General features: G+C 49.1%; 2 protein-coding genes across 8 annotated transcripts in view; one reads left to right on the top strand and one right to left on the bottom strand.

Annotated features, from left to right (window-relative positions):
- The window catches only part of DOT1L (DOT1 like histone lysine methyltransferase), a 59,008-nt gene extending 36,977 nt beyond the window's left edge, over positions 1-22,031 (bottom strand). For 2 of the 6 annotated variants that reach the window (XM_036032161.1, XM_036032162.1), the window contains exons 1-5: positions 21,675-22,031; positions 10,713-10,756; positions 5,123-5,197; positions 1,611-1,674; positions 871-1,099 (exon numbers count right to left, since the gene is read on the bottom strand). In XM_036032161.1, the coding sequence (XP_035888054.1) occupies positions 871-1,099; positions 1,611-1,674; positions 5,123-5,197; positions 10,713-10,756; positions 21,675-21,755 (493 nt within the window). In that variant the 5' untranslated portion in view covers positions 21,756-22,031. The remainder of the gene's footprint in view (positions 1-870; positions 1,100-1,610; positions 1,675-5,122; positions 5,198-10,712; positions 10,757-21,674) is intronic. The other 4 variants (XM_028519753.2, XM_028519754.2, XM_036032163.1 and 1 more) reach the window with 2 other exon arrangements.
- A 174-nt stretch (positions 22,032-22,205) lies between these two features.
- Positions 22,206-26,008, top strand: part of AP3D1 (adaptor related protein complex 3 subunit delta 1) — a 64,775-nt gene continuing 60,972 nt past the window's right edge. Inside the window, exon 1 of one of the 2 annotated variants that reach the window (XM_036032168.1) lies at positions 22,206-22,778. The gene's annotated coding sequence lies outside the window, so the exon portion shown is untranslated. The remainder of the gene's footprint in view (positions 22,779-26,008) is intronic. The other variant, XM_036032167.1, reaches the window with a different exon arrangement.

The following is a 26,008-nucleotide window of genomic DNA, read 5'->3' as shown; positions in this document are numbered from 1 at the left end:
TTGTGTGCTTAAAAAGGGCTTAAAGATGATGCTACCAAAGAAGTCGTCTTGTCCCAGACTGCCAGACACATGTACCTGTTTGAGACAGGACTTTCAAGTCTCTAAGTGCAACTTACACAGAAACAAGGTCACATTAGCACAGCAAAGACACGCCAGAGGAAGGCCATACACAGGGTTCCTAGTAGAGCAGTCTGATGTTTGACACAGTCATGTTTGACAGCGGTCACCCTGATCAGAACATTCTACCCAGGAATCAATCAGCCCAATATTTATTTATTCTATAAAGCACATCTGTGCATACCAGCCAGGCATCCATGGATCTCCTGCTAAGATAGGCCCTTCTCCCAGGAGCCTCCACTGGTACTGAGGATGTTCCATAACAAAGAAGTAAGAGGCTGACCCTGACTGGTGTTTTTCAGTGGGCTGGGCATTGTCCTGCAGACCAAGAGGTTGCCAGTTCAATTCCCAGTTGGGGCACAAGCCTGGGTTGTGGGCCAGGTCCCCAGTAGGGGGCTTCCCAGAGGCAACTGATTGATGTTTCCCTCGCATATCAATGTTTCTCTCTCTCTCTCTTTCTCCCTTCCTTTCCCTCTTTCTAAAAACATGTAGGGGGCTGTTGGGGTTGTTGGAGCTGAAGAGTGCTGGGACCACCCAGGCCTTGAGAAGAAGGAGAAAGGGGGCTTGGTTGGAGCCCATTGGGATGGAGCCATTTTCTCTACCTCTGGGGGAACCAGGGGCTCTACAGGAAGGTCAGCTGGGGCAGTGGGTCTGAGGGAGCACTTGTCCCCTCCAGCAACCCCACACTCTGGACTTTTCATGAAGTACAAGGACTTGGAGAGCATGGCCCTAGGCCACCTGCCCCACACTCACCACTTCCCAGGTCCACAAATAGGTCATCCTCTGTCATCTTGATTTCGTCAATCATCTGCGCGACCAGGTCGAAGGAGGTCTCCCCATACACCTCTGGGGAGAAGGGCTCGTAGTTGTTGAGCTTCTCAGGGTCCGTCACTGAGTGGTTGTAAACCTGCTGCAGGATGTGCCGCAGGAGCCCGTTGGATGGCCGCGTGTTCAGCTTCATAGGCTGTGTGGTTCCCTTCCACTACGGACATCAAAGACAGTGCCGGAACACGTCACACAGGGGACAATCCACCCTACAACCTTCACAGCTCAGCACCAGGTTACTGCTCTTTATTGAAAAAAGTGTGCATGTGTGTATACATGAATGTGTTTGTGATGAGCCTGTGCATGTATAAGAATATGTGTATAGGTGTGTGCAATGTGTGTACATGCCTGTGGCTGAGTACTGGTGAGCAGCGAGGCCCACAGTGTGCAAAATGCTCACTGCCTGGGCCCCGTACTGCTGTGCCACCTCATCAGACAACAGGGCTGTCAGCCTGTCAACTCCAGAACCCTGGCCTCAAAATGTCCATCTTCCTAAAAATCTACCTGGAAGAAGAAATGGGCCCAAAGTTATAGAGAACTGGCACCCCTTGGCCTCGACCTTGGCCTCCCCAACTTGCAAATCAGGTAACATGAAGGGCAATGGGGTCAAGAACCACAGCTGGGGCCTAGATGAGGAGAAAGGCCTGAGAGGGGCGCAGGCTACCTACCAACTGGTGGATGCTGTCAATGGCCCGGTTGTACTTGTCACAGAGCCTCTGCATGCTTTCAAAGCTGAAAAAGGCAAAAGGAAGGTGCTGGTCACTGCCAAGCTCAGAACAGGCCACCAGGAGGGGAAGGCATGTGGACAGGTAATGCAGGGTCAGGCAGAGCCTAGCTCCTACACAGAGGTCACAGGACACCAAGGAGTCAAGGAGTACCCCACATGGGCAACCAGGCTGGGCCAAGTATTTCAGGCTGAGGCGGTCAGGGTTAAGAGGCTGTATCATGTGCTCACAGGTGAAACCAGATGTCAACGGTGTGCTGACTGGGCCTTAGATCAGAAAAGGGGTTCACAAAGCCGTTCCTAGAGCCCCACAGGGAGTGAGACCCAGACCAGACCCTTTATCCCTACCCAGTCAGGTGGGCTTCCAGGGCCTTTCCTTCCCTGGCTGGATTCCACGGGTTTCCCACCCTCGGCCCTGACTCAGATGGGCCCTGAGAGCATCCATCCACAGGATCTGCTGAACCACGCCCAACACCCTTCTCTCTGCAAAAAAAAAAATGGCAGCACCACTTCTGTTTGCTAAAACTTTTTAAAAGTTTCTGACACTTTCAAAGATATAAGCAGCATGTGTTAGATATATAACGAGAGTTTGGGGAGTTTTTAAATGAAACTAAATTCTCCCAAACACGGTCAATTTTATTTCAGGTGTTAATTTGCAACAGAACCCCTAACCCAGGGGTTCTCACCTGGGGCAGTCATGCCCCCAGGGAACACTGGGCAATGCCTGAGGACATCTGTGGTTGTAATGGGCCTGGGGTGCTCCTGGCATTGAGTAGGTGGGGGCGGAGGATGCTACTCAGCACCCCACAGTGCCCAGGATGGCCCCAGAGTACCCCAGCCCTTATGTCCATAGTGCTATACAGAAGGGAGGCTCTCTATGTCTGGAATGCTTGGTGACATCAGCCGAGTAATGAGCTCCTCCGCATACAGGACATAGAGCCACCACTTCCCACATGCATCTTTGATACCCACCCATCCCTCATACTCAGCCCTAGATTTACTGGATTCTGCCATGCATAATGCTTTCCCGAGTATAATGTGCACCCACGTTTTTGGCTCAAACTTTCAGGAAAAAAATCTTTCATTTTCATTTTCTTTTTTTTTCTGTTTTAATTTTTTAATTCAATTATTTATTTATTTGTATTTAAAAACAAAACTGATTATCATAATCCAGGATATTATTTTGCATACGGATATTGTTATTGCTTTCTAGAGTTATACTTTTTTAATGCATAAGCACAAATAAAGTAATTAAAAACATTTATAAAGATACAGAATTAGTACTATCCACGTGTAATGTGCATCCTTACTTTTCCTTAAGAAATTTAGGCAAAAAAGCGTACATTATACACAGCAAAATATGGTACTGAGTTTACGGGCACTTTCCCTCCCAACAGGTAACGGATTGAACTAAGACCAGAGGCCACAGAACCAGTGTCCAACTTCCTTGGATGGCAGCTGCCATTGAAAAAGCCAGAGAGGTCAAGGGCAGGACAGAGCAGCAACCACAAAAACCTGAAGAGTTCTCGGAAAGAGCAGTGATGATAACTAGAAACATCAGAAAGGGCTGATCTGATGACTCAGTAACCCAGGAGAGATGAGCTCCTGCACACTGCAGAGGACTAACTGCACACACAGGACAGCAGAGGTGACAAGGAGTACAAGGTGGGCAGTAGGCTCATAGACAGGGGACAGAGGCTCTCCAGGCCCTCTGGCCCCAAGTCCACCTTGCAGATGGGAGGATGACTCAGCAGCAGGTCCAGGGCTCTGGCTCCCACTTTCTGAGGCCACAGAGGGAGAACACAGCACTATTAACTACCCTGCACTTCAGTTCCTGTGCTCCAACTTTCACAACACCCCTTCAGTCCAACCACAGTGACCACTCATAGCCCCCCACCACCCCCAGGAGATATTCTCGTGCAGGAATGTGAGGATAGCCCTGGCTGGTGTGGCTCAGTGCATTGAGCACTGGCCTGCAAACCAAAAAGTTGCCAGTTCCATTCTCAGTCAGGGCACGCGCCTGGGTTATAGGCCAGGTCCCCAGCTGGGGATATGTGAGAGGCAACTGATGTTTCTCTCTCGCACATCAGTGTTTCTCTCCTTCTACCTCCCTTCCTCTCTCTCTAAAATTAAATAAATCCTTAAAAAAAAAAAAAAGGAATGAGTGGATGCTACAAATGAGGGAGCTCAGAACCCCTGGGCTATCTCTGCACCTGGCCCCAGACAGGAACCTGCCCTGACAGAGTTCAGTGCCACAGGATGGCCTTGCTGTTCCTTGCTTAGAAAAAAAGTCCCACTGCTCGCCTGACCCCAAGGTCACATTGGTCCCTTGATGGACAACATTGGACTGGCCCCACTGCCCTTTGCCAGACTCTGACATCCTTCCAGTGTTTTCTAAGCAGACTGAACATGAAGGGAAGAACATCAAAATACACACCATAAGTGTCTTATAGCAAAAGCATCTCTAAAAGCTCTGCTGCCGTAGGCCCTGCACACAGCGGTCAACCTCTTTTTAAAGGTGTGCATCACTGACTCTGCAACCAACATGCAAGGGACAGAGGCCCTATAAACCCTCACCCCGGGGTCAGAGAGGACTTTGTCACAGGGTCCTCAGCTTGGTGCCCTGGGTGAGGAGAGTGCAATGCCCTTCTTTTTACAATACCAGGTAATAATTATTAGATTGGGAGGAAGGCGAGAAGTGAGAACACAGAATCTGAGACTACAGAGGTGGGGAACGCTGACCCGTGGACCAAGAAGGGGTCCAAACACAAAAGTGAGACTAAGTCAGGAATGCCTGGGTGCCGAACCCTCTGTGGGGGTTCCCAGCCTCCTCTGAGCCACGTTCTTCATCAAGAGCGAGATACCTAAGCCCACAGAGGGCACCACCCTTTGGTGGTGCCAATTTTGAGCCTGCCAAGATCTAAAACAGCCACGAGCCTGGAATGTCATCTTTCGTTCTCAAAGGAAAACAAAAAAATTCCAAGCGGGCATTCCAGAGCTGGCCTCACCCTTCTCCACCCACAGGACTCTCCTCTGAGATCAGGATGTGCCTGCAGGAAACTGCTGGAGGAGGCCAAAAGGCTGGGCACACAGTTACTGAGTTGGACGGAGGCTACTCAGGGCCCGGAGCTCCACAGGCCAGTCCAGCAGGGGCTCTGGGTAGAAAGGTTGGCTGCTGGAGTCACCTGCCATACAAACAGCGACTCCAAACTTGGGGTGACTTCACATAGCACAAGTGCTGTTGCCATAATGTGGCATTCTCAATTATGTCCTCACTTTGAGAGCCTCTGCCAGTATGATAAAAATTTCCTACCAAAATAGCTCCACAGAGACTACAGCCAGCTCCGAAAGGAAATTTCAGATCAGCTTGCACCATCGAAGAAGAACTAATTATAGGCTATGTCCCCACCATGTGCTCAGCCAGCGGAGAAGCAGCTCCCACGGAAGTCCGCTTACCTTTTGGTGTCATAGTCAATTAGGACATAATTCTCCATAGCAAGCTTGAGGTCTGGGATTTCCTCACAGACCCATCTGAAATCCAAAAGCAGAAACAACAATGAAGATGATTATTAAGGCTTGACATTTCATTCTCAACTTTCTTAACACTGTTTACTACCATCTATAAAAAGAAAACATCCTCATTACTCAACTCAACAGTGTGAAAGAAAAAGGAGGCATTGCTTCAAAATAAATGCTGTCAAGTTTATAATGAGGTTCCAAATTATGCAAATTTTATGTAGCTTCAAGTTCAAGCAATGTTGGCTTGGGTGCTATGTGGATTTACATATTACAGGGTGGAGGACACCAATCAGCTCAAACCAGACAGTTTGGAAAGCAATGTACTAACTAGAAACGAAAGAGACTATTACTGAAGAACTAACTATCCCATGACAATGGGGCTTCTTCAGACACACTGCCAGAAAAAAGGGAACAAAGGGAAACCTACAGATTAAAAGAGAAAAATATATCAGCCAATCCCAAGGTACAAATAATAACCCTTATTGGATCCTAACACAAATCTTTAAAAACATCATAAAAGCAGAGTCATCACTATAGATTATACAGAGAATAAAAGAAAAATCAGGTATATGATAAAAAATGGCACACCAATAAATTCAACAATTTAGATGAACAAATTCCTTGAAAACAAATTATCAAAACTGTGAACACAAAAATCCTTCAAAAATATTAGTCAAACGAATTCAGCAACACACCTTGATGAAGTAGGGTTTATCCCAGGAGCAAAAAGTTGTTTAACATTAAAATTAATCACTGTAATTCATTTCATTAATAGGATAAAGGAGAAAAATAGTACAGTCATCTCAACAGACGCAGAAAGCGCACATGACAAAACTGAATCCCTACTCGTGATGCAAGTCTCAGGAAACTAGAAATGGGGAAAACTGTCCTCAACCCAATAAAGGGCACGGGGCCAGGTATGAAGCTGGTGTCTGTGGGCAAGAAACCCACCTTCGGCTCCACCTTGCCTGCTGGCTTCATTCCAGGCTCTGCCTGGGATGGGGGCGGGGTGGGGGGGTGGAGGGGGGAGTAGGAGCACAAGGAGAGCGGAGAAGAAAGAAGGAACAGCTCTCTCTGTCCCTGGGTCCCTGTGTCATCCATCTAGTGAGACTTCCTCACCCAGCATGAAGCATTACTTCTCCTACCAGCTGCTGAACCCAGCTAGCAGATTTCTTCATCGTGACCCCTACTCCAGTCCCCCGAAACACACACACATACCACACTCCCACCTCAGAGGTCTGGGTACCCACCCTTTGAGACCCATTACAAGCTCACAGTCACCAGGGCCAGCTGGGCCGTTCACATGTCACCTCCCAAGTGATCCCCATACCCGAGGGTCCCTAAGTCACTGTCTCTGGGCTGCACTAGCACTCTCTCTTCCTTTGCATAGAGCAAGTCCCTTTTCTCCCAGTAAGCACCTCCTGTTGAGAAATCCTTGGGCCAGCAGCACACGTGGTTTTCGGGTAGGAGACCATGAACCCTGCAGTGACCACCAAACTAGGTACAAGGCTCAAGAGAGTGGGGACAGGTGAGGATGCCTGTGAGCCCCACTTCCCTTCAACACTGTATTAGACAGACAGAGGTCCTGGCGAGTGCCACATGACAAGGGAAACAAATGGACAGTCTTTACTGGAAACGAAGGCACAAAACTGTCTCTATTCACAGACACATGATTCAGTGTGTAGTCTAGCCTAGGGAATCTACAAAGAAGCTTCTAGAATTCTAAATGTGAATTCAGCTAGGGTGCTGAATATAAGGTCAACATGCAAAAATGAGCTATATTTATATATACCAGCATCAAAAAATAAAAAAAACCTTTAAAAGTACTTAAAATAGCATTAAAACATAAATATTTATGGATCATTTTACTGAAAGATTTGCGAGAACACTATTGAAAAGTACAAAACAGTACTGAGAAAAGTTAAAGACAACATAAACAATGTCCATGGATCCAAGACTCAATATTGTTAACCCTCCTCCTCAAACTAAACTCCACCTCAAAGTAATCCCCACAAAAACCCAGAAGGCTTTTTTGGAGAAAGATATAAGTGATTAATTGTAGTGTCTGATTCTAAAATTGACATACAAAGGCAGAGAATCTGGAATAGCCAAATAATATTTAAAAATAACAGCACTGTAGCAAGACTCACACCACCATCGTCTGGACTCGCTACAAGTATGCTGTAACCAGCAGTGCGTGGGACTGGCCAGGGGCAAACAAACAGCAGGGACGCTGAACGCAGAATCCAGAGAGACAAACACATAAACAACACAATTTTGACAAAGGCACCAAGGCAACTTGATGGGGAAAAGAGACTCTTTTCAACAAATGAGGCTGGAACCACCGAGTATCAGATGGAAAAAAAGATGAATCTTCACCCCTGTAATCATAAACCCCATTTGACATAAACCAAAATTAATTCACAACTGATTTTAAGCCTGAACGTAAAAGCTAAAACCACAGAGCTTCTTGAAGAAAATGAAAGACAGTATCTTTGCGACTCAGGAGGCAAAGATTTCCTGGATGCGACCCAGACAACTAACCATCAAAGAATGAACTTAGTTAAAAGCTCCCACTCACTGAGGTGCCATTAAAACCGCAGTCAACTACACTACACATCATGCAGCAACCAGGCACTCGCTGCCAGAATATGTCAAGAATTCTTACAATTTAGTCGGTGGGGAGACAAACAGCTCACTCTCAAGAAACAACAAAACCTGTTCTACAAGGGAAGAGAGCAGAGCTCCCTGGAGAAGTGGCTGATTCTAAGGGTGCAACGTGGAAAACTCAAGACGACTCTGGAGAATCCTGTGGTTCCAGAAAGTGAGGCTGTGCTCAGAATGTGCTGGGACAAGGTGGAGGGACATGGGACAAACTGGAAGAGCCCCTGGAGGGTGGCCAAAGTTGAAAACAACCTACACGCATCCACCATGCGATGGATGGATGAATAGGATGAAGGAACTGTGGTCCTTCCTACAACGGCACACTCCTTAGTAATAAAATGGAGAACCTCAAAACCGTGTGCTCTGTACATGCTGTATGATTCCATGTAGGTACAATTTTAGAAAATGCAAAGTAACCCACAGCGCCAGGAAGTAGATCGGGGTTGCCAGGGATGGGTGTGAAGCAGGAGACGGGCTGCAGGGGACATGAGGAAATGTGTGGGACAGAGAGGTCTGCTGCCGTGACTGCTCTGCACGGACATGCGTACAGCCACCCCATGCAGACCACACACTTCACGGTGCCCAGTTCTGTGCCTCAGCTATGTCTCAGCAGCATTTCTAAAAGTAGAGATATGGGAAAGAGCACCCTTGACTACTGTGTATGTTGGAAATTCTCCATTATAAAAAGCAAAGAGAGACAGAACAAATTGAGGCAACCGCAGTGAACAGAACTCATCTGTGGAGACAAAGAGGGAAGAAGCTGTTCTGAGACGCAGGACTGGAGGTCAGTAGCCACTGCCAGCCTGGGAGAAGACCAGGCCAACTGCAGATTCAAAAAAAGGCTGGCTCGACAGCTTCCAACTGGCCTGACACCCAGCCTGCAGGACAAGGAGGCACCCTACCTAGCAGAGAAAAGCCCAATGGAGAGGCCGACTGCCATGGAGCACCCTTGGGGAGTGGATGAGAAGCAGGCTGCCTTCTCAGAGCCCTCCTTCTCTCAAACACAACACTCCCACCTCTTAACCAGCAGCCTCTTTAAAAATAAATAAATCAAATTAAACAACCAGTAACGCCAAATGAGTGGTTCATGGATTATACCAGGAAAAAAAGTAGATCCCAAATCTCAACAATGACACCTGGTCAGGCCCACCACGCTAGATCCACATAAATCATTTCACTCAGTTCTCAAAACAACCTGGCAAGGTGGCTCTACTCAGTCCCAAGACCACACCAAACCAGCTGGGGAAGCTGCAGGGCCTATTAGGCCACCAGCTCCCAGGCGGCAGCGTGGGGACGCCCATCCTGACTCCTCCACACACCCCACAGGCTGGCCCTACCATGAGCTGCTGCAGGCTCATGTGGACATCATGGCGTGTGGCCAAGCTGGTGGCTACATGGCTAAGGATGTTAAGGAACAACACAGTGCAGTGCCAGGAAACACACATGTGGGTGCCTGTTTACTGAGGGAACTGACAAAGAATGGGGGTTTCTAAGCACGGCTTATACAAAGTAGGAAGCGTCATCCTCAAGTTTGTGCCAGACTCTCAAAGAAGCATGGGGAAAAGGCCCATTAGAGACAGGGCGGAGGGTACTGTCCTCCTGGTTCTGTCAAGGTTGTCACGGACATACCCTGTGCTCATCCCTGCACTCTCATGGACTGGGCTCTTGGAGGGCTGCCAAGGATACTGAGGGAAAATCAGCCCATCAAGGGGCCATGGCTGAATCAGCACCAAATCCAACGGGGAGCAGACAGAGATAGATAGAAGAGAGAGTAAAATAAGGGGAAGAGGGACGGGAACTTTCCTTGTCCATCACCTTCCACGGGAAGGTGAAGCTCACAGAGGTGCCAGGACCTGTCCAGGCCACACCCAGACGAGCTGGGCTCCTCTGACCAAGCTCTAACACCCACTTCTCAAGATACTGATATGAACCACAAGAGGGACTGGACTGGTGGAGGGGAGGGGACGCTTGAAAAATAGGGATGGGCCCTGGCCCCAGGCCAGACCCACCCCTGTTGGGAACTGCCCTGCCTGGTTTCAGAAACTATAACCCCCCCAAGGCTAAGGCTGAGGGAGCGACCTTGGACAGTAAGCCACCAAGGAAACAAAAGCTTATCTCCCTGGCAGTAGTGCTGCTTCTGCTCCTTTTACTTCATCCATAACTGGCTCCCAATGCTTGGTCAGTTAGCCAATGATGGGTAAGATTCTCTGAGGGGGGAACAACCTAAGACAGGCACAATCACGTGGGAGGTCCCCAAGGAAGGACTTTGGGGGCTACAGCAAAAGGGGGTGATGGACCCTTGCCCATCAGCTTTGACAAAGCCGGAGTCCTCATTGTCTGCGAGAAATCTCCTAATCTCTTGGCTGCCTTACTTTCCTTGCTCCACCTAAGCCTGAAACAATGACAGAGGGTGATGCAGCCCTGTGCTGGAAAGGGCTGGTTCCCCAGGCGATCAGGCCTAAGAAAGAATATGTAAAATCCTGTGAAACCTGCTTTGTTTAGAATGCTCTCAATTAAATGATAAAGGTCCAAACAAGAAGTTTGTTCCTCAAAGTTTTATAGCTCTTTACTACCTGACCCTGACTCAAAATAGGCCCTCAGAGTTCTTTGTTATCTACTGTTTGATCCTTACTTCCTGGCAATGACTAATGAGCTTTACCTGAATTCTTGTGTCAATGAACCCAATAAAAGCCCATTGAGGAACAGGCTCTTGGCCCTTCTCCTTTGAGAGATCGGCCACCTTTCCTGCCCAAGCATATCATGTCTTGGTAGACTTATTCTCATCCATAGAGGCTGGGGTGAGGGAGGGGGGCAGCCCTGCGGGTGGAGCCCCACCACACACCCCTGCAGGTGCCATACTCACCGGATGGTCTCAATGATTTCATGAGCAGCATCATGGTGTTTGTCCTGAAAGATAAAATGACAGGGTTAAGAGCTGACTGACAAGTCCTTCTACCCTCCACAGACAGTGGGTTGGTCATCTCAGGGCCCAGGGACAACAGTCAGGGGGACACTGCAGCCCTTGAGCTTTCCCATCTCTGCATTTCCAAACCAAGCTCCCAAGTACCCCCAACAAGAAAGGACCTCCCAGAGAGTCTTGTGGCACTGAGGTGCTATCCTGGGACCCCTGCCCACTTGGGGCATGATGGCCTAGGGGAGGGGCTATTCCTACAGTGCTCTTTCCCCAGCAGGCAGGGGAGAAGAGACAGAGTCTATGTCCCCCACCTGCCAGTGCACACTGGCACCTCTCCTGGGTGCTCCTATGGCTTGGATGCCACAGACCTATCTTTGAGTTACTGAACCTCCCGGGCCTCAAGTTCCCCATCTATAAAATGGAGAATGCTAGTAACAGCCAGCATGAGAGCACATGTGGCCGTCCTTGTGCCTGGATAAAGACACCTCCCACCACTTCCACCGCCGGCCAGGACTGTGCCAACTGTGGGGGGGTTCCTCATGGCTTCTTCCTCAAAAGGAAGCACAGGGGTCACTCCAGGCCTTTCACTAGGGCGTAGACAGCAAGCTAACCCCAAACCTCGCTGAAACCAGGATCAGGAAGCACCAAGTGGCACCCCCCCTTGCCCCCCGCCGTCTCTGTCCTTCTCTCACATAAGCACTATGCCTTCCACATTGTGGTGGTGAGGGTTAGCAGAGTGGTGAATGCAAGTGGGTCAGCAAAGAGGATGGGCTCAAGAAAATGAGTTTGGAGACAGAGGCCTGCCAATAGCTGCTCTGACAGTAATGATGCCTCTTAGCCCAGACCACCATCTCCACCACTTTATAACAGGAGGACAGTGACCACAGATAGAGTATGTCACATGTTTCAGCATTCAATAATACAATCAAAACAGCTTTTTATACACACGGGAGTCCTAAGCATTATTTTTTAATAGCTCCACTGAGATATAATTTAGATAGAATAGAACTGACCTGTTCAAGTATACAGTTCAGTGGTTCTTGGTACGTTCGGTGTTGTGCAACCACTGCACTAATTCCAGAATATTCCATCCCCCCAAAAGGAAGCTCCATCCCCATCAGCATTCATTCTCCAGGCCCCTCCCAGCCCCTGACAAACACTAATCCACTTCCTATCTCCATGGATTTGCCTTTTACGTTTCACATAAATGGGACCATATACTATGTGGCCTTTTGTGCAATGCCTTATTTTTAAAGGTCAAGGAAAAACCATCCTTCTAGTGTTCAAAATAATGTCTTCCCACTTACTAAGAATCAGATAACAAATACTACTTAACTGTTATCATTTAGAGAAGGTGGGGGCAATATGAGAATATATGAGATCTGCCTAAAAAAAGTCCAGCCATTGTTAATATAGTGAGAATGGTTTGCACATCAATGTAACCTGGCAGCCAAGAAGAGTGGTCTAGGATACGCATGTGTGAATAGTACTTCATGGCACTAGTCAGTGGGGGCAATAGACGCTGTTGAGTGAGCATGTGCCCTGTGTGGCGTCACATTCAAAATGACTGAGCAAGTAGAGCAACAAATCTGCATCAAATTTTGCATTAAGTTTGAACATGCCCCTGCAGAAACTTTGGATAATTCAGAAGGACGCAGCTATGAGCAACTGGTGATTGGCAACTGCATCACAACAATGTGCCCACTCATGCATCACATCTTGTGCACTTTTCTGATGAAACATCAAATCACCCAGGTGACTCGGCCCCTCTACAGTCCAGATTTGGTGTCCTGAGACTTCTGCCTCTTCCCAAAATTAAAATCACCTTTGAAAGGGAAGAGATTTTAGATCATCGATGAGATTCAGGAAAATATAACAGGACAGCTGATGGCGACTGGGAGAACTGTGAGGTCCCGAGGTGCCTACTTTGAAGGGGACTGAGGCATCATTGTCCTATGTACAATTGTTTCAATGTTTCCTGTATCTTCTTCAATAAATGTCTGTTTTTCATATTACATGGCTAGATACCTTCTGGTCATACCATGTATAGCTATAGAGAAACACACACATGTGCAACACAGCAGCATGATTCACAATCGTCAACAGTGTAATACAGCTGGCAGCCATCACCAGGCCATGGCCCTCGCTGAATTAACTATCTTGATCCAAACATACACGCCAGCCTGCAAAGGCACAGGGGTCTGGAATTTGGTCTCTGTGATGGAATGAACTGGTGCCTCCTCAGCTTTAAAACCAAAACAAAGGGAGAGAAAATTGACAGCTGCACCCTCTGAGGTCTCAGAGTGATCCTTTTAGGGCCAGGCCAGTTTCCACCCACAGTACTGAGAGGTGTAACTTTAGAAGCCCTGATCACTATCAATGATTTAGAAACTCTCATGACCTCTTGGCCATGGCCTCTTCTTACTTCTCCACAGGCCTTGGGAGGAGAAAGATGTCAGATACCAACCAGTAAAGGTCAGACTGACAACAGCCCCAAGGAATCCCTGAACCAACAGCTCGGCCCTCATCTTGGTATGCAGGGACACCCTCCCAGCTCTCTCTCGCAGCACAGGAGCCCTGGACCCTGGCTGATGGCCCAGCCGTTGTGTCTCATTATGCAAGCACACCTCCTCATACTGCCCTCTGCATTTCAGGAGGCCCAAACATTGATTTGACAGCCCAGCCCTCCCTCATTACACAGGGATACCCCCACACTGCCTCCTTCACTGCCCACATCCCCAGCCCAGCATGGCCCACGGCAGGAAGTTACGTTTGACCGACCCACGCTCTTCTCACTTCTTGTACCAGAGCACCCAAGAGAAGTAGCTGAGAGAGGTTTTGCCCATAAAAATCAGGCTGGCAGAACACTGACAGCTGGGAAAGCTGAGTGGTGGGTACCCAGGGTTCACCAAGTCCCCACTTTGGGGAACATGTGGAAAGGTTAACAGTAAGTACAACTGTTCCATCTTAAACTGCATACTGCATGAGAGGCAGTCACCACGCCCTGACATGACACCAAACTGTCCCTTATGGTACCACTCACCTCCCCAACTCATATGTGAGGCCTGTGGCTTATTCTCCCAGACACTAACCCTTGTGTGCTCAGGGACTGTATGGAGGGGGTGCACACAGAAGGAGGGGAGGTGAGTGCAGGGAACCCAGCTGTCACTTTTGGCAGGTGCCCAGCTTCTTCCTTCACCAGGATAAATTTGAGAACAGCACCCACAATAAGAACTCAAGGTCCAGCTGCAAGGTGGGAATGTGGCTCCAGCTCTGTCACCAGCTGTTACCCCAGCTCCCTCTGAGAAGTTTGGCCAGAAGGGTCTCTCAGACCCCCCTGCAAGGGCACGAGTCCACCATTCTAAGCACTTACCCCCTGTTCATTCCAAGTCTACACTACTTCTAGAGTCTGTGTGCCCAGAGTATACAAGGCGTGAGGCAGAGACAAGAGATCAATGAAGGAGCATGTATACTAGGGCCTTACAGTGGGCACAACAGATGCACTGCTGCACTGGATCCATAGCCACCTCCACTCTCCTCACTCCCGTTAGCAACATGAAAATGATATGTGGGGGGTACCTTCGGCCCCACAGATCACTTACAGAGGAGGGCAGGACCCCACAGTCCTCTAAAGCAGGGCTCTCATATAGTAACTAGAATCAAAAACCTGTGTAGGGCTCATGAGAGAGATGCCTGTGACTCACACCACCAAGTGTCAGATTCAGTAGGTCTGGGGGCCTGGAACACACATTCCTAACAAGTTCCCAGGGACCCCCTCTGACGAAACAAGTGCTTACGCTGGTGGGTAGGAAGCGTTCTCCCTTTTCTCCTTGGGGAAGTAAGAATAATCAACTGGAAATACTGCCAAGACAATCACACAGACTACTCTTGCAGGCAGAAGGGAGTGTCCTGCAGAGAGGGCACCCGCTTCCTGATCTCTCAGAATACTGCCTTCTTTTCCAGTGGCTCCACACAACTCTGGAGCCCCAGGGTAGGAGTGCCAGGCCACTTGCATCACACACAGTCCCTGAAGTCAAAGCAAGACAAACAAAATGGTTTCTGGTGCAGGCCATGTGGACTCAGGACAGGCTATGGCTGGCTGGCCCACAAGCAGCCGCTGCATAAGAGGTCCCACCATGGGTACTACATGGACACAGCAGGATCAGCTGGGGGGGCAGAGGGATGCTGTGGATGGACACAGGGGTCACAGTGTACAGGAAATATGATGTATGAACAGAGTTTTAAAACATGAAGGATGAAGAGATGAGATGTTTTAATGGCAGGGTTGTGATGAGCAGACATCCAGCTGGAAGAGGAGGAATGAGGTAGGATGTGGTATACTCACACCCTGCCAACAGGTGTCCTGAAAACTCTCAGTCAGTCCCAGAGGAAAACCAGAGGGTGTGGCCAAGGCAGAGGAAGGGGGTTGTCAGGCCCTGCAGGTACCTGTCCCATACCAGCTCTTGTCTTCACTACCCCACTCCACGCTTCTGAGTGTTTGGGTACCACCCCAAGCAGGGTAGCAGGCTCACAGATTAGGCTAAGTGCCTTAGTTGGGCCGGAGGCCCTCTGCTGTTCAGGTGGGAGCAACAGTAATTAGTTTATGGTTTATTATTATTTTTAAAAAGATTTCCTTTATTTTATTCTTAGAGGAGAAGAGAGGGAGAAAGGAGAGAAACATCAATGTGTGGCTCCCCTCTCATGCACCCTCTACTGAGGACCTGGCCTGCAACCCAGGCATGTGCCCTGACTGGGAATCGAATCAGTGACCCCCGTGGTTTGCAGGCTGGTGTTCAATCCACTGAGCCACACCAGCCTGGGCTTATGGTTTATTCTTCATATGGGTGATTCAAGTATTGATCATGATAGCACCTTAACTAGTTCAAAATAAGCAGGGACCCCCTCTGACGAAACAAGTGCTTACGCTGTCCAAACAAATTAAGAGCACACATGTCCAAGCAAAAAACTAGCAAATCACCAGGGCAGAGGAGGGGTGGGCAGAGAGCAGGTACTGATGGGACTGAGCGTGGGGAGTTAGAGATCAGGTCTCTGGGATGAGAAACCTGGCTGCTATGGTACCAGGGCACAGATGGAGGGTCAGACGGACCAAAGGCGGCCAGATTTGTGGGATGCAAGACAAGAAGAAAATGTGGATGCCTCATTCAAAAATGTTTAGCAAGTTCAAGTGGAAACCACAGAGCATCAACCAAGTCAGGTCCTTCTACAGGGAGGTTTGCAGGCAGGACAGGCTGGAGTTTGAATCCAACAGTGTTGCTCCTAGAAATAGCATCTTGGGTGGGTCACATAGCCCCTGCACATAGCTCTCTCATCGGTACACTAGACCCTGTGAGGACATGTCTTTGCTGGAAAGCCCTCCTGTTTGTCCTGGTCCTGCTGCCAGACCTTTGCTTTCACGTACCCACCCAGGAAGAGATCTACCCTGTGGAGATGATCTCCTGGGTTCACAGCACCCATGTCTACAGAGCAATGAATACTAGGACTCTGGGCCTGCTGTCTGGGGCAGGGGGTAGAACAAGGAAAAAAGGAACAGCAAGTCAAGATGTCTCAATCAATTGCAGTGAACACATTCCCCGAGCTGCAGAAAAAGTTGAGTTGACCCACTAATTGCTTTTGAGCTCACCAGTTTTAAGAACGATGCTTATATGGACCCCCAAGTAATGTCACGTTACAAAAGGGGGCAGAAAGGGGAGGCTGATGCTGCTCTGTGGGGACGAGGGTACTGAGTCAGTGCTGTCACACGCTGATTCAGCCCTGACCTATGCTTACTCCTGCTGCAGGGAATGTCTTCTGCTCAGACAGAAGACAGAACTGAGTCAACGGCCAGTAGTGACTCACCGGGACAGAGGGCTCATCTCCCACAGCCACCCCCATGGCATGTCTGCTTGCAGGGCCACACTGCCCCAGTCACTGATGCTCCATGCCAGCTCTGGCCTGCACAAGCCAGGCAATAAACAAGGCTGGCCAGAGGACAGCTGCATCTACACACACCCTGCCCAGCACATCAACAGTCCTACAACCCCCAACTCCATGGGACAAGGAAGCCCCACCAAATGTCATCCCAGCACCACTAGTTTTCACTACCCCACTCCCCGCTGAGCAAGCAAGCAGCTAGGCCCCTGGATCTTGCTTGAGCCGTGACACCCACTGTGCAAACACAGTACCACAGCCCTGTGTGCTAAGTTCTGTGGTCAGGAGGAAGAAGTCTCTGTGTGGAAGAGGGATCCAGAAGCATGCTATCCCCATGGCAGACACAGGCCACCAATGAGGCACTTGATATCAGCTGGCCTGGATCAAGCTGTGCTCTAAATGCAAAACACAGTAATCTCAAGATTTAGAATACACACCAAAAAAAGTTGTTCGTAACGTTTTAATCACATAATGAAATGACAGGATTTTGGCCAAACTCAGTTAAATAAAATATATTAAAAACTTTTCTCATATGCTTTTCACTTTTTTAACATGGCTCCCAGATATGACGTGTGGCTCATGTGCTAGTCCCACCAAACGGAACCTCATTCTACCTCTGTAACTGACAGAGCACTTTTAGGCTTCACCCTAAACAGGAGATCCACAGCGGGCCTGGGTCCCAGCAGAGCTGGAACCAGGCCTCAGGTGCCCTGAGGTCTGGGCAGTGTCTTTCGCAGGTGGGGAGAGGTGTGGAAAGGGAACTTAGATCTTCACAGGAGGGCAAGGGCCACCTAGAGCCCCAGGGAGCAGAGTTAAGACCAAAGGCAGTTTGATGAGAAAACTTCAGTTGCTTTAATAAAAACTAGCCTATCCGTAACAGGCCAAGGTGCCCGGCCTCCAAAGAAGCCCTCGACTGGATGATGGAGGTCTTCATGAAGTGGTTGTCATGATGTGACACCAGTGGGACATGATAACCAAAATTTCACCCCCAGAACTTTTCTTGTCTTCATCAGAAAAAATGCTTTATTCCCATAGACTGCTCCAGCCTGATGCCAAGAGTGTGAGGGGAAGAGAGACAGCACAGGAACTGGTGCCCCTCTGACTGGGAGGACTCACCCAGGAGGCCCTGCCACCAAGTGGCAGGCAGAGACTTGACTCTGAGATCTGGAAAGCCAAGACACACTATGCTCCTTAGAACTCCAAATGTTTCTACCTCCACCAAGCACTCACTATTAGTGCCACACCAGTTCACCTGGGGTCACCCCCACCCCCAGGATGAGGGCAAAATGAATGCCACCCAGGGCCTAAGGCCCCACAACTTGGCCTGTCCTTATGGGGGTATATTACTCAGCCATGAAAGGAACGAAGCACCGACACTCATTACGTGGATAAAACTGGAACAGTATGCTCATTGAGAAAAGCCAGATTCCATTTATGTGAAACGTCCAGAATAGGTAAGTCCACAGAGACAGGAACTGGGTTAGTGGTTGATGGGGGCAGGGCAGGTGAGTGGGAGTGGCTGCTGATAGGGACAGGATTTCTAGAATTAGATGAGTATAATTACGTGTTCTTCTCTAGTTCTGTGAGATGTCACCATTGGGGGAAACTGGGTAAAGAAAACATGGGGTAGCTATTATTTCTTATGGCTGCACAAGAATCTATGATTATCTCAAATAAAAAGTTTAATCATAAAAAAGATGGAACTCCCAAAGGGAGACTGGGGAGTGGAGGGTCTCTTGTAGCTCCCTTTTCCCCTCCCTAGGGAATGTTCACGTTTCCTGAGTGCACAGTAGGCATTTGTATCTTAGGGACCAGAGTACAAAATCTGTCACATGTGGAACACCAAACTTTTTGATCATCCCCTCCCCTTTGAAATCAGCTACTTCACCACATAAAACCATGGGAGGGTTAATGTGCCTTTAACCTGAACTCAGTTTAGACAGGACTCACACAGGCAGAGGTCAGATCAGAAAATATCTTCTGAGTCACAGGATGGCTGGCTCACTTGGCCTGCCCACTCAGCTAGTACTCACTGCCAGCTCAGAGGACACTCATCAGAAAACTGTGGGCTCCCAGTAGGAAGCCGAGGGTGGAAACAGTCATGCTTAGGTTGCTCCCCTTGGCCCACAGCCTTACTAAGTCACGCCGGTAAAGGACTCTTGCATGCCTTCCTCTCGAAGATTCTCACCCTGCCACTTGGCAACCCAAAATGCCATTTACTCCTTCTGAGTTGAGACCTGGTTTCCCACCCAAGGAGAGCCATACTGCTTTAGAAATAATGCCACTGTGAACTGCAAGTGGGAATCAGAAACTCAGTCACTGAAGGAACAGAATGCATTGGGCCTCCCACTCATGTTTGTCAGTTGCTGACAAAAGTCAGTTTCCAAGGCTGGACACTTCTAAGTGTGGACCTTTGTAGCTATTTGCACTTCCACCTACAGATGCCCCTCCCAGAAGAAGTCACCCCCAGGGCAAAACTGGCAGCTCCTTATTCTGGAACTCTGCTAACTTTTGCGTTTATACATGACCGACCTTCCTTCACCTATAAGTTTCTTGAGAATAAGAACAGTGCCTACTGTCCTCTGTGCCCCCCAGGAATGCTGCAAATTTTCAGGAGGTGCTAAAAAGGAATGAATCATTGAACAAGTAAGCTCAGTCATTTAAAATGTGTGGTCACATGAGTAATATGACCTTTCAAAAAGTGAAGCTTCTAAAGCAGTCCTTTTTCTTCATGTATTCATCATCAAGTCATCACAAAACATGAACTCTGTAAGTACTGCCCCCTCATTTCCTGTGAAAAGAAAAATTCCTCGGTGGGGAAACGGAAGGCTGACAGACATCACTGCAAAGCTATAGGGTTGTTTCGAGCCCTGGCAGCTGGCTGAGAATTTCACTGGGATGGCCTGGCAGTGGGACAGCCACACCACAATGGGGCCTGTTGACATCAGGTGGCAGCACACCTGGCCAGGGCAGCACATCCCCACCCCCAGCCAAGAGAGTCTGGGGCCAGCAAGGGAAAGATGCTCTCTAGTTCAGAATCCCCTGCCACTAGAAAGCTAGGCCCCAACCCAGGAGGCCTTATATATAAGGGTTACAAATCCCCATGGCCTTGTTCCACCCTGAATAAAAGCAGGTGATGTAACAACATGAGTGTCTCTGGGTAAATTTTCACCTTAGTATGACATTCCTGGATGATGGGTCTTGGTGGGTTTAACTCTTCCCATGCTCAAAAAAATTTGTAAGGCACACAAATGTTGCTTAACATACATTTGGCACAGTATACCCACCCCAGTCCTGCTCCTGAGTGTTTCCCAAGAGAGGTGAAACTCAAGTTCACATAAAAATCTGAGCACAGATGGTTAGCATGGCTTTATTTGTAATCCTCCCCCCCCAGGCTAGAAATATCCCAAGTGTCCTGCCACTGGCAGCCTAATGAATCAATGGAAAATTGGGATAGGACAAGAAAAAGGAGTTGCTTTTTCTATCTGCTACAACACGGATGACTCTCAGGAATATTTTACTGAGTGGAAGCAGCCAGAATCAAAACGCTGCGTGCTTTGATCAATATTGGGTCCACTGCTCTAACTTTCTGGAAAAGGCAAAACTGTAGGGATAGAGAGGAGGTCAGTGATTGCCAGGAGGTGAGAGGGCAGTTCGTGGCAAAGGGCAGCAGAAGGGACACTGAGGAATGAGGTGATTGTTCTGCAGCCTGGTTGCCATGGATCTGTCAAAATCCCTAGGAATGTACCCTTAAAAAAGTGATCTGTGCCACTAAAAATAAAAATAATAATAATTAAATTTTAAACAATTCACTGGGCAGCCACAGAGGCTGGTAGGAACGGTTGAGTTTTGAAGGTTCTCCTCACTCTATTTCCTGTCGCCTTTGCTGTCCCCCTGCCCTGCCCACTGCTCAAGCCACCTGTGAGATGCACGCCAGAGCTGCCCAACCGGAAAAGCCAGAGCCGGGCTCAACCTCGCGTCTGAGTGCGGGATGAGCAAAACTCCAGAGCACCACAGCGAGGCAGGCTAGAAACCACGAAATCCTCCCACGACACCAGCTCCCGGGCTGTCCCTGCGTCCCGACCCCGCCCCGGGCGCGTCGTTTCCAAAAACTGACACACTCAAAGGGTTCGCGGGCTTCCCCACCGGGTCCCCTGGAGGCTCCGCCCCCGCCCGCTAGACCAGCGCGCGAAAGGACGCCCCACAGACGCCAGCCCAGGGCGCCTGCTTGCGCTTTCCCTCCCAACGGCACAGTGCCCGGCCCGAGGACGGACGCAGGGACACCGACACACACCACAAGGCACCCAAAGGCGAGAGACCGAGGCGCGCATCCTGCGCCCTGTATTTCTAAAATCACCCAGGGGACGGCTTTGTAAATTTCCGCTCGGCCTGTCATTTTCCAAGGGTCACTGGGGATTGGGGGGCAAAAGGCCTCATTTGCAAGGGTCAGGCCAGCCCACTCATTTAAGATTACTGGATAGAATGCCTCATTTTGGTACGGCCAGTCCTGCCCCTTAAGATGAGGAGAGTAAACTGCCTTAAAAAAAAAAAAAAAAAAAAAAAAACTACGGAGAGAAGAAAAGATGCCTTCAAAAATAAAAAATAAAGCTCACTGACAGCTCAAAGAATAAACTACCAAAAGAAATAAAGAAACCCTGAATGTCAGAACATGAAACACGGGAAGGCAAGTTCGCCGACCGCCCTGACCGGGGTCGGGGGCGATGGGGGACCAGGATCCCAGCTCCGCACTGGTAACGGCTGCCTGGCTTAGGTGCCCCTTGGAGTCGCAGAGTCCCCACTGCCTATGCTCTGTGCAGGGGCTGGAAACCGCGGCGGAGACCTCCGCCAGGCAGGAAAGGGGGGTTCCCAGGAGTGTTTCTGGAATTGAGTCTTTCCGTTGCTCGGTGGGCCCCTAATGCGCGCCGCGCAGGGCGGGGGTCCAGGGAAAGGGGCGGAGGTAGGAGAGGAGAGGGCGGTACTCACGTAGACCGGCAGCGGCCACGGGTAGACGGCGGGCTCGGCCCCCACGGGCGACTTGAGCCTCAGCTCCAGCTTCTCCCCCATGTCGGCGCGCGCGGCAGTCGCACCATGCTAGTCGGGCGGTTGGGGGAGGGGCGGGGCGCCGCCGGCGGGGGCGGGGCAGGAGTGAAGGAGGGCGGGCGGGAGGCTGAGGGGAGGGGGCCTGGCCTGGGCCTCGGCCGCAGCCGCCGCCGCTGCCGCCGCGCTCCCGTCCGGGCCCCGGCTCCCTCTTTGTGGTCACAGGACCGGGGCCTCCAGCGCCGCCGCCATCTTGGGCCGGCGTGAGGCGAGCACAATGAGCCCAGGACCGGGCCGAACCACTCTACACACGCGTGTGGGGGGGGGCCACTTCGATGCGGTAGCGCGCGCCCGCTGCCCCGCCCGCCGGGCCGCTTGCGCCTCCCCTGCCGTCCCGCCCCTTGGACTCTCCGGCACGAACGCACGCACGCGCGTCCTCGCCTGCCCTCGGCCACTCCAGCCTGCTGAAGCTGGGACCCGGGAAGACCCTGCGGGGTCTGAGGTGGGGGTTCGAGCCCCGCTCTTGAAAGAAGGGGACCGTCCACCCCAAAAATTACGCCATAATTCTTTATTACACATGATGGCCAGAGTCCAGGCCTTTGCTATAGCTCGAAGTACAGAACTCGCTCAACCGGAATGCCGCTTATTGATCATCTGCTAGGCCCAGACCCCAGGCACTCGATGCTGGCAAGAAAGAAGTCACCTACCCCAGGGCTGCTGGTTTAACTGACAATAGTCATGAGGAAAGATATATGTCACAAATGCCAAGGGATAGTTAATCTTCATGTTTGCTGAGTTAGGCTTCAAGCCCTCAAACTTTATCCCAAATGTGGCCCCTAGGTATTTTTCAAATGAGGTTAACACTAAAATCAGCGGACTTTGTGTAAAGGAGATTGTGTCACTATAACGTGGGACTTAGGAAAATTAAGTTTCGTAGAAAGAGGGAACTCTGCCTCTAAGGGCTTGAGGACTCCAGCTGCAACATCAGCTCTTCCCTGAGTTTCCAGCTGCGCCCAGCGCAGATTTCTGACATGATGGCAGCACCACCAGGTGAGCCAAAGCCTTGACATAAAACTCTATAAATGTATGTGCTTAATAGTACACATGTGTATACATAGCGAATATGCACACACACAACTATATGTGTGCGCATATATAGTGTATATGTAAATGTGTGTATATAGTATGTATGTGTGTATGTTATATATGTATTGGGTTGGCCCAGAAGTCCATTACGTTTTTTACATAAAAGACACGTTTTTCATTTTCACCAATAATTTTATTAATTTGGATATTCCGAGTGTGTCAGCTATCTCCAGCTATTGGTTTCTAATAGGTAGGGGCCAGAGATGCTGCTAAACAACATCCAATGTATAAGCCCCACAGCAAAGAATTATTTGGCCAAAATGTCAATAGTACTAAGAAACTTTGTGAACCACTTTTTTTTAAGATTTTATTTATTTATTTTTACAGAGTAGGGAAGGGAAGGAGAAAGAGAGGGAGAGAAATATCAGTGTGTGGTTTCCTCTTGCATACCCCATGCTGGGGACCTGGCCCGCAACCCAGGCATGTGTCCTGACTGGGAATTGAACCTGCAACACTGTGGTTCACAGACTGGTGCTCAATCCAATGAGCCACACCAGCCGGGGCACGAACCATTTTGACCCAGCTGATCAGTCACAGCACCTTCTCCATACACTGCACAAAGCTTTTTTGTGTTTCAGTTTCATTTTTACCTTTCTCGAAATAATAAAGCATAATACTCTGAAAATGTTGCATGTTTTCTTCCATCCTCAATATTAAAATGGTTGCAAAAAATTCACCAATTTTGATAAGTTTATTTTATTTTATTTTTACTTATTTATTTTTTAGAGAGTGGAAGGGAGGGAGACAGAGAGGGAAACATCAATGTGTGATTGCCTCTGGAGTGCCCCCTACTGGGGACCTGGCCTGCACCCCAGTCATGTGCCCCTACTGGGAATCTAACCAGTGACCCTTTGGTTCTCAGGCCAGTACTCAATCCATTGAGTCACACCAGCCAGGGCTTAATAAGTTTTCTTTAATGCACACTGATATGATAGCTGTCACAATGCAATCTACCAAAATTATTTTGAATAAAATTACGGACAACTAAGCAATGTTAGAGCCATTGTATGGAAAAAATGTAACAGACTTTTTGGCCAACCCAATAAAATCACTGTATATACACACCTATACATGTGTTTATATGTGTGTGCATATATAATGTATAGGGATGTGTGTGTTATACATGTAAGTGTATATACACACACCCACATGTTTATATGTATTGTATATGTACTATAGCACATGTATAGATATATGCTGTATATACATATGCATAAACACTTTTATAAATATGGGTATATGCATAGTATATATGTATGTGTATATATTGTATGTTTATTAAATATGTGTATACATGCTATATATTACACACCCATTCTTGTATGTGTGTATGTGTATTGTATATATGTACATTTGTGTATACACACACACATTCCATGAATTCTGTTTGGACGTCTTCACTAACACAGCCACCTGACTGACAATTGAGCACAGCTCTGTGCCAGCTGTATATTTATATATCTGTGTATATACATTATATACATGTATGTGTGTGTGAATATATTGTATATGTATTATATATGTATGTCGGCTCTGTGCAGCTAGGGAGCCGACTGCTTGTCCTTTCAGTATCTCACTTAAGCGTCACAATTGCCCAGGAGGGCAGACAATGCTGTTTTTCCCAGGGGAAGGTGCCTGAGGGCCAGAAATGTTCAGCAAAGTGCCCAAGTTCATACAAGCTTAAGGTGCAGTGGCTGTGGAGCCCTGTGGAGTTCTGACAGCAGCACACACGCTCCTGTGGGTGATTCTCACAAGCAGTACTGAGAGAAAGGGACCAGATCTGAAAGAAGAGATGTGGTTTCTTGCATTTGTGCAAAGCTGCAAGGAAGCCCGCTGTCTGGGGGGTTAGAAGTCTGGATGGTGGTTACCAAGGCAGGGGGGACACAGGGATGTTCACAGCCAGGAGTGGTTCAGATTTGTGAGTCAAGGATGGCCTGGGAGGTCCTAGAGAGAGGGGCTCCTGCTCTGTCCCTTCTCAGTACCCCCTTTCCAGCCTTAGACACCCAAAGCTCAGAGCCACCCCTCCTCCTACCAGGGAGGAGAATCAGTCATTTGGGCTTCCGGGCTCTCAGGCTCCCTGCACTAGGAGCTATTTTAAGCTCTCATCCCATAAGACACAGCAGCAGCTGGAGCCAGTAGCTCAGGACACTCCCTCTCTTCTTCCTTTACCTCTTCTCCTCTCTCCTTCTCTCCTCTCTCCTCTCTCTCTCTCTCCCCACTTTTTTCCTCCCTTCTCCTGGATCTGTCTGTCCCCATCCATATCTCTTTCTCCCCCTGTGCTCCTTCATCTCTGCCCCATCCCTCCCTCCCCTTCTATGTCTCCTTTCCTCCACTTTCTGCAGAGAGACCCCTAGGGTCCTCTTAGACCCTGATTCAGGCAGCCAACCAGAGAGTGGCTCGTAGCAGCTGCTCCTGTCCAAATCCTCCCCATGTCCACTCCCACCTGCATTTTCGGGACATCAAACTAAGCCCTGGCCCCATGGGACCTTGGGCCTAGGGCCATCCACATATGCTGGTCCCCTGCACAGAACATTCTTCCTTAGACTCCTTCCTCCGGTGTCACTCTCACTGTTCCCTAACTTTCTCTAGAATCTTCCTGTACCTCCTCCCAACAAGGCCAGCCCCCAGGATATGCCTTGTACCCCACTCTGCCACCAGAATTCCAGCCCTGGCCCACCCTTCCTTGTCTGGGTCCTTGGGCAAATCACCTAAGCTCCAACAAACAGCCACTGCTAACAGTCCCGATGTCAGGATGTTTGTGAGGGTTGAGCGAGTTAACATAGAAAATGCTACAACAGTGCCTGGTCAACAGAAGTTATTTACTGTCACTCTTGCTGTTGCAGGTGTTATTGCTGTTAGGTAGGGTGACAACTATCCCAGTAATCCAGGGAACCCCTTGGTCCAGGCACACTGGATGGTCAGTCACTCCATTTAAGATTAACCCTTTGCTTGATCTTCTCACACAACTGGGAAGGAAATCTCCCCCTCCTTCCTTCCTTCCTTCTTCCTAACCCTTTATTCATTCATCCTCTCACGCTTTTGTTCAACTCTTTATTCAACTGGTGTTTATTAAGCACTTACAACACAGCAGACACTCATGCTGGTGCTGGGGCATAATGACCAAGAGAGCAGTT

Source organism: Phyllostomus discolor, chromosome 8 (genome assembly GCF_004126475.2).
Source record: "Phyllostomus discolor isolate MPI-MPIP mPhyDis1 chromosome 8, mPhyDis1.pri.v3, whole genome shotgun sequence".
NCBI classification, from domain to species: domain Eukaryota; kingdom Metazoa; phylum Chordata; class Mammalia; order Chiroptera; family Phyllostomidae; genus Phyllostomus; species Phyllostomus discolor.
The sequence above is the reverse complement of the archived record's forward strand: the minus strand, read 5'-3'. Positions and strand labels throughout refer to the sequence as shown.